The 9042-nt window shown below is 33.1% G+C and overlaps 1 protein-coding gene across 2 annotated transcripts; it reads left to right on the forward strand.

The window, feature by feature from the left end:
• The first annotated feature begins 4106 nt into the window (after positions 1 to 4106).
• Positions 4107 to 8661, forward strand: LOC112519380 (protein DETOXIFICATION 27). Of its 2 annotated transcripts, XM_025127471.1 has the most exons (9): positions 4107 to 4449; positions 4544 to 5085; positions 5572 to 5658; positions 7128 to 7184; positions 7340 to 7578; positions 7665 to 7783; positions 7875 to 7964; positions 8169 to 8262; positions 8364 to 8661. In XM_025127471.1, exons 1-8 carry the CDS (start codon positions 4141 to 4143, stop codon positions 8214 to 8216), a joined length of 1491 nt encoding a protein of 496 aa, XP_024983239.1. In that variant the 5' UTR covers positions 4107 to 4140; the 3' UTR covers positions 8217 to 8262; positions 8364 to 8661. The 2 variants fall into 2 exon arrangements, with proteins under 2 accessions (XP_024983239.1, XP_024983231.1); XM_025127463.1 differs by having other exon boundaries at positions 8169 to 8661.
• The last annotated feature ends 381 nt before the right edge of the window (positions 8662 to 9042 follow it).

A 9042-nucleotide genomic window follows, 5' to 3' on the forward strand; every position in this document is an offset into this window, starting at 1 on the left:
ACTGAGATAAGGAATAAAATAAAATATTAAAATCATGATGTATCTCGCTGCATTGTGCGAGTACGCTTCTAATATATATATATATATATATATATATATCCATCTCTCTCTCTCTCTCTGATACGGTATTTTAATTTGTTTTGTAAAAGCAGTGGTATTCCCCCAAAAGGTTAAACATCTTTATAACCTCAACCCCTTAACTTTTTTAAACAAATTTCTATTACACCATATTTTTTTTTCATTTTTTTATATTACATAAAACTATATTATAATATCGACTGAGATAAAGAATAAAATAAAATATTAAAATCGTGATGTATCTTGTTACAGTAAGTACGATTCTAATTTATACCTAACCAAATAAATTGCAAGCAAGATAACATACAGTCTCTTAACATGTTGGAATATTAAAAATGGTTTAAGAATAAATAAATGAGAATAAATATTAAAGATGTTGAGACGAGACATAGGGGCAGTGCCAAAATACTGATTCCTCAATCATTGTCGTCTATTCCAATTTCCCTTTCCCTTTCTTTTCTTAATTTATTAAATAAATACAATATTTTATTTTTGCAAACTTCAAGAAAAAACCAATTTTATTAGTGACACCAACGATACCAACGATATTTCTGACGAGAACGATGCCGTATTTGACTTGTTTTCTTTTTGGAACATCGTTATTATGAAATACATAACAAAAATTGACATCTACCCAAAATGATACGACATCATTAAGACGGTTTTTTGAGAACGATAACATGAACAAAAATGTTGGGGGATGAATAAAATAAGAATGATAATCGTATTTGCATTCGTCACTAAGCAGGGGTCGTGGGGGAGTGACCGCATAGGGAGGCAAAGCCATGGAACGACAACACCGTGAGGCAGTTCAACAAGTAGAGGCCATGGGAGCGTGGACCAATAAGTAGGAGTGTTCATGAAAACTGAATCAAACATAACTATTTTTTTTGTGTGGTTTGAACGATTTGGTGATGTAGTATGGAAAATAGTCATATTGGGTAGAGGTGTGCAAAAAGTAATTCGATCCAATTATAACCGACCGACCATAATCGATTGTCCAATTGTAATTGGATCAGATCGGATCGGATCCAAAATTTCAACATCCAAATTGGATCGTTCAATTCTTGGATGGCAGTCCAACATCCAATAAAACCAAATCGATCCAATCCAATTATCATTCAACTAATATCCAGTTAGTAACTATATATAATTATTAACATTTCACGATATTTTTTTAGTTGATATTTATGTACATTGTCTTTTTATAACTAAATGAAATAAATGAATAATTGGTTGAAATGATGGATTAATTGGTTGAGTATTGGATCAAAATATTGGACAAATCCAATCCGATCCAATGGATAACCAATAGTAACATCCAATGGATTAAACCAATCCGATTCAACCATCCGTTAAACTCAACTTTGACTTGAGAAAGTTACGATTCAAGTTTTATTCGAAAGCTGAAAATAATTCAAATGTCAAATTTACGTTAAATAAAACAAGATTAATTTAACAACTTAATATTTAACTATAAACTGAGTGCATACTCATGCAGTTTTGAATTGAGATGGTCCAAGAGCAACGTTCTTAAAGTTGGGTTTAACGTATAAATAATTAGAAGTTCATACATGCCATCAACCTTCGCACCGAACACGTTAACCCGGTGATCACTGCTCCTTAAGAGACCGCCCCTTTGCCCCCGCCTCTCATAATAAACTAAATACATATATGAAAGATTTTAAAAACTAATGAAACAATAATCAAATTATGCATTTTAAATACCAGATACCCTTTATATTGCATATCTATCTCACCAATTTCTGTCACACACAAAAATTTCGTATAACGGGCGTTAAAATCAAAATAAGATGAATTTACCAATTGAAGTTTACTATTAAAACCCCAGTACACATTACACAATGAATTAAAAGTATGTGGTTTTGATGACTTTAGCTGTCCCTACTACGTGTTTTTGAAATGTGTAACATGTTTTCTTTGACTATCGGAATTTATCAATTATCATATCTTAGACCATTTTATTACTTGAAATGATGTGTTTTTTTTATTGATTAACCTGGATATCCAATCTGCTATGCGAGCCAAATAATCCCAGGACGACCACCTGCTTTGCAAATAGTTCGTAATCACCGCATTTGAACCTCCGTGGCCACAAGGAGATTTTTAATCATCTTTGGATTTGAACCTGAAATCTACTGGTACTTTTGACCTTTGTAGCCAAGCTCAAACCAATCAAACACCACCCTTGTGGTTGAAATGATGTGTTTTACTTCTACTTTTACCACATTTGATAAAGTTGGTTGTTTGTTGGTAAAACAAGTTTGTTTTGTGGGTCTTCTTGTTCGGTAATTAATTAGCATTGCTTATATATTTTGGGGTTTATTTGGATTGACATTGCTTATATCATAGACTCAAACGATTTGGCTTTCGCTAGTTTCTATAAAAACACGATGCTATAAAAAGTGATATGTTATAACGACCACAATTATCATGATAAAGTAATTAATAAGACCTCTAAAGGACCTATAATTGTTTTGCAATTGCAAAAAGCATTGCAATAAGCTAACAGAATAAACTTTGACAACTTAATAGAGTTTCAACCTATGAAACAATAAGATGACGGTTGTTTTTTAAGATGTGCTGAATTCTTAAGTCTTATTTCACTTCTGATTAATAAAATGTGGTGCGGAAGTCTGAAATCTGAATTAACAAGACTGTTTGTTTTTATAAACTGACAAATGTCTGAAGTTTGAAATCTGAATCAATAGTTTTTTTTTTTTTTTTTTTTGTAAAATCAAGTGCAAACATCTTGCAAAATTTTCTTGATTTTCATAAAATTTCATTGCCGAAATTTATTACAACAATTGTTTAACAGATGAAACACAGTAAGAACCTTTTGGATATCTTTCAAACTTCTGATGCTATTGGGAATGCCGCTGGTGAGTTTGTTTATGGAAAGATCGATACTTTTGATAGATGAGAGATCGTTGATAAAAGTTCTTGTTTCACAATGATTTTCTAAGCTAATCTATATGTACATAAATTATATATATATATATATATATAGAGAGAGAGAGAGAGAGAGAAAGAGAGAGAGAGAGAGAGAGAGAGAGAGAGAGAGAGAAGGTGGGAACGTACATTTCACATAGGTGATGAAATGATGGTGGCGTCCTTAGTGGTGAAAAAAACAATAACCGAAAAGAATCAAAGAAAATGGGAAATAAGGGGAATTAAAATATTAGTTTACCTCTTATTTGTTTAGACCATATTAAGTGATAAGAGATTTTGAAAATAATAAAAAAACAAACACTCTAAATTACAAAATGTCTGAACGAATCATACATAAGTGGTAATTAAGCGCTGAAAAAAAAACAACGCCTAAGTTGTTAAAATGAAGTTGGATAAACCAGGTAAAACTCAAAAAATAGATCGTTTTGTTATTTTTTTTACATGGCATATTTATTAAAAGTCAAATTCAAATGGGAACAATAGTCAAATAAGAGAACACAAGAATGGTCAAATCACATGTGATATGTGTGACTTTGGTCACGATTTAATTCGAAGGCCAAGTCGACCCTGTTTTATAGTCGTATTTTGATTTATTGTAAAATTACATGTGATTTGATCGTTCTTGTGTTATCTTATTTTCACCACGTTATTGTTTGATTCCCCTCCGTTTAGAAAAGCATCATATGAAAATATCTTCAAAACCATGTTTTGTATATTGTCAAGGTTTAAATTAAGAATGACCAAAAGCGAATACAACATGGAATACAAATGATGAAAAAAAAAACTAACCAATTACGCTCGTGAGCAAGATACGTAACTCGTATAATTTGATCTTATAAACAAAATCTTGCCCGCGAGTCCGGAATGTAGATCAATTTTAGCTTTTGGACTGAAACCGCAAAATCGAAACCTGAGGGACTGAATCTAGATGTTAAGAATAATCGAAGTACGTTCTTGGAATTTGCTTAGAATAAACTATTCAACTTCACAATCGATCACATGATCTCCTCTATAAAACCATCTCACTCTGATTTCAGACTGACGAAAGAACAAATATAAAAAAAAAAAAAGGGAAGATAATCGGAAAAAATGGCCGCCAATGGCCACAGTGTTCGGGTGGAGGAATCAACACTAGTACCCTTATTGGATCATTCATCTTCCAACGTCGATTTGGGTGCAAAACTCCCGGACCAAGAACTCGATCTCTCTTTCCGGCAACGGTACCTGATTGAATCCAAAAAGCTATGGCACATAGTCGGCCCCGCCATCTTCAGCCGCATCGCCTCCTACTCCATGTTCGTCATCACTCAAGCTTTCGCCGGCCATCTTGGCGATCTCGAGCTCGCCGCTATCTCCATTGCCACCAGTGTCATCGTCGGCTTCGACTTCGGCCTCTTGGTATTAATTTCTTCTGCGAATTTTGAATTTGTAAATTGTTCTGATTGATTAATTAGTTTATCGTTTTGTGTGGTGTTCATCGATCGATTTTCAGTTGGGAATGGCGAGTGCTTTAGAGACGTTGTGTGGCCAAGCATACGGCGCCAAAAACTATCAAATGTTGGGGGTGTATCTACAACGGTCATGGATTGTACTTTTCATATGCTGTATATTAAGTCTACCATTATATATCTTCGCTTCGCCGGTGCTGAAACTGCTCGGACAACCGGCGGACATAGCGGAGCTCTCCGGCGTGGTGGCGATGAGCTTAATACCGCTCCATTTCAGCCTCTGTTTTCAGTTTCCGATACAACGGTTTCTTCAAAGCCAGCTTAAAACGTACGTGATTGCATGGGTGTCGATGACGGCGCTGGTGGTTCATTCCGCCATCAGTTGGCTGGTCGTCTACAGGTTTCAACTCGGACTGGTTGGTACGGTGGTGACATTGAATATCTCGTGGTGGCTGATCGTTATTGGGTTGTTTTCTTACACCGTTTGCGGTGGTTGCCCGGAGACTTGGAATGGGTTTTCCATGGAAGCGTTTCAAGGATTATGGGGGTTTGTAAAGCTCTCCGCCGCCTCCGGCGTCATGTTGTGGTATTCATCTTCCCTTTCCAAGTTGATCGATTTTAGAATTCCCGGTGGCCGGAGTTGATTTTTCAGGCTTACAAAATACACCTGAATTATAACATGAAATTCTGAAGGCATATTTCTTAAAAGCCCTTTATTTGGTAAAAAAAAAAGGACACCCCTTTATTTGCATTAAACATTAAAAACATCAACAAAACAAAACCTTTCGAATCAAATAAGAGAATAGAAAAACGGTCGAATCAGTTATGATTCTACACTAAAATCACGTATAAAATTGTATGTGATTCATGTTACTTTGGCCACAATTTAAAATAACGTGCCATTTTACATATGATTTGATCATACTCTTATTTGGCTACTGCTCACATTTAATCTCCACAATTTATCGTACATTGGAAGTATCAAAATTCAAAATTAGAAAAAAAAATGACGTTAAATGAGTATCTCAGTTTTGATTTCATTTAATTTATACGGCTGAAAATATAAATGCAGTTTGGAGAATTGGTACTATCGGATATTGATAGTGATGACAGGAAACTTGGAGAACGCAAAAATTGCAGTCGATGCTTTGTCCATTTGGTAATTATCGCTTATCCTCTTCGCACCTTTTCTTTAAAGAACCAGAATTTAGGAAAACGACTTTTACGACTTTTCTTTTTCAAATCAATTTTATTCCTGTTTTGATTCATGAAATAGTAGTTAAAGTAATGGACTCTTTATCAAACATTCAAACGCTTACCGACAAGAGACGTCATATTTATTTACTGTTCTTTTTCCCTCATTTACTGGATAAGACTATGGGTCTTTTCTATGCCTGTTAACAAGTTAGGATTGTCGGTTCTTGTCATGTTCAATCAGTAAGGTTTTACTTAGTAAATGTTTTAATAAACAACATCTAAGTTGTCTACTTTCTCATTCTACTCTCAATTATGAGATGAAGAAAATTTATCTCTCAGTTACTAGAGATAAAAATATCATTTAATTAATTAAACATATAATAATTACATATTATCAAAATTATGTTTATTTTTATTATATATATATATACTATATTATAAAACATTTGACAAAAAAATTTAAAAACCATTTTTTATGCATTAAGTACTGTTTATTGATGCATATTACTTAGAATTTAAAATTACAAGTAAATTGTGCGTAAGTACAACTTATTAAAGCTTCATGTTTGAATTCGTGTAACTAACTGCGGATAAGCATAATCAAATAGAGAATAAACATCTCATTTTAAATATAAAAATCTAAAATATAATTAGGATAATCATTGAGTTCTAACAAAATACTTAATTATTATCTTTATGAAAAATTATATTATTAAAACAAAAATAAAAATTAATGAATTAAAGAAATACACAAGGAAAAAAAAAGAGAAATTTTAAAAAGTTAGTTTGGTACCAATATTGATATTTTTTTCAATTTTTTTATAATATATCTTTATATTTATATTTTATTCAAAAATAAAATCATTATCGTTTTCTCAAAACCACATAAAACCGTATTATAACATCAAAAAAATATATATTAAAATTAAGATGTATCTCACTACATTATGCAAGTACCCTTCTAATATATATATATATATTTATTTATGTGGGGGAAGAAATAAGTAACACGTAACCAAAAAAACCAATCTTGGCTTTTTATGAGACAAAAGTGTTGTGGTACAAGTATTTTAATTATTTGAGTTTAGAATTGCATCTTGATTTGGCTTTTAACTTTTGTTAACATGTTACAAGCGTATGTATTATGGACCCCACATTCATGTTGTGTAAGAAATGGTCCAATTCAGTAGTCATATCAATACTTTATAATATCTTTAAACAAAATTCTTATAAATAATATTTCTCAGAAATATAAATATCATGGGTGTTTAGACCAATCTGCATACACCTTAATTAATCACACAGACTTTAGAGAATATATAGAAAAATCCCGAGTGTGCTTGCAGGATTCAAACCGATGATTTATGAGTTGGATTTTAAGTCTTATTGTCAATTGAGCTAAATTTGTTTTTTTTGTTTGTTGTTGTATAGCATGTCTATCAACGGGTTCGAACTCATGATCCCTCTTGGATTCTTTGCTGGAACAGGGTACGATTTTAATTTACACTTGCTTACGTTATTTTCTAACTATGCCATGATTCGCATGATCAAAGTGAATATTTTCGACCTTGAAAACATGCTTCAATGTTTTCTTTTTTGGAGATTGTTTCTTAACGAAAACGATCTTGTATGATTTTTATCAGAGTTAGGGTTGCAAACGAGTTAGGAGCAGGCAACGGGAAAGCTGCAAGATTCGCTACCATAGTTTCAGTTACCACATCTTCGGTCATAGGCCTTTTCTTCTGGCTCTTGATCATGTTATTCCACAACGAGCTAGCGTTGATCTTCACCAACAGTGAACCCGTCTTGGATGCCGTTAGCAGGCTTGCACTTCTTTTGGCCTTCACAATTCTTCTAAACAGCGTTCAACCTGTTCTTTCAGGTAAACAAACCCCTTCTTGTTTTATATCTATTTCTCGCTTTTCAAAATTTCACGATCACTAATACATAAACGGTTTAATTTATTAGGCGTTGCGGTCGGTTCTGGATGGCAATCATACGTGGCATATATCAACTTAGGTTGTTACTATTTGATAGGAGTCCCAATGGGACTTGCCATGGGCTGGCTTTTTCATCTTGGGGTCATGGTATTTATTCTTAAATTTCGTATCGTTTTTTTATTTATAATTTCTTGTGGTATAGGCAACGTCTTATATTTTTATCGGTTAAACTTACAAGGGTATCTGGGCCGGAATGATCTTCGGAGGAACCGCATTCCAAACGGTGGTACTTGCTATCATTACAAGCCGTTGCGATTGGGAAAAAGAGGTGAGCTACTGACTATTTTTCTGATTTTTACATCAGCATAACTGTTGGAGCAAACTTTTGCCCGATCTCTGATTTTTTTAAAACTGATATAGCTGCTGGAGATGCTATTAATGACGATAAATCGTATTAATTACGCATTAAGATCAGCTGAACCTGAAAGAACCCATTTTAGTAATGACCTAATTTTGTGTTGAAATCTGGCAGGCCCAAAGAGCAAGTAGCCATGTAAAGAAATGGGCAGTGCTGCATTGATTGAGACACAGCTTATTCTATCTCCATCCATCTCACCAAGAATCTGGTACTAATGGCTTTCATCAGGCCATTTCCTTTTTGTTATGTTTCCTAATTATTTAATTTTACTTTTGGTATTAATTAATTAATTAAGAAAAGAAAACGTAGATCTACTCGGTGAACGGTATGATTCAAATGTAACCATCAAAAAATTCGAACGGTTAGCCATCGGTATTCGATTCAGCTTATGCGCACCGACGAATTCCTCGGACGGCTATGAATAACTTAGACTCATTGTGGATGAACCTACATGGTCATAAAGATTCTGGTGGCATTTGGATTTGAACCCGAAGAAAATGAGATTTCCACTGTGTTGGGTGTCAAGTGTTTTTACAGTTTTCTTTTATTGGTTTGTATGTGCAAGAAACAGTTTGATTTATAAAAGACGAGGTAAATTTGGTCAAGTAAAATCAACGCAAATAATCTGGGTATCGGAAGGAAGAAAATGCGGAAGTCGATCTCGATATTAATTACGTCATCGATGACACGAAATCGTATGTATTAAAAGAACACGGAAACCTGATATCTAAAACTGATTTAGTATAACTTATGAATATATTATGAATCAAACTAAATCAATAAATTAAAATCTAACCTACCGCTATTAGTAAAAAGGTTTTTAAGATTGTTCACAATGTGTTCACCTTCTATGCACATTTAGGTATTATTATTTGACAAATCTAGCTTATAAACTATCTTAAATTAACGTTTTTAATAGCTTATCAACACTTTTTCTAATTATACACTCATTAATATTTAATATTAATTAATGATAGTCATTAATTAA

This window comes from Cynara cardunculus (assembly GCF_001531365.2).
Source record: "Cynara cardunculus var. scolymus isolate 2C chromosome LG 1, CcrdV1, whole genome shotgun sequence".
Lineage (NCBI taxonomy): Eukaryota > Viridiplantae > Streptophyta > Magnoliopsida > Asterales > Asteraceae > Cynara > Cynara cardunculus.

What these genes read in the sequence shown, in the direction of transcription:
- LOC112519380 (XM_025127463.1), top strand. Translation starts at nt 4,141, where the DNA reads ATGGCCGCCAATGGCCACAGTGTTCGGGTGGAGGAATCAACACTAGTA. An exon ending in GCTTCGACTTCGGCCTCTTG is followed by an intron (nt 4,450 to 4,543) that starts GTATTAATTTCT and finishes ATCGATTTTCAG; the next exon opens with TTGGGAATGGCGAGTGCTTT. An exon ending in GTTGCGATTGGGAAAAAGAG is followed by an intron (nt 7,965 to 8,168) that starts GTGAGCTACTGA and finishes GAAATCTGGCAG; the next exon opens with GCCCAAAGAGCAAGTAGCCA.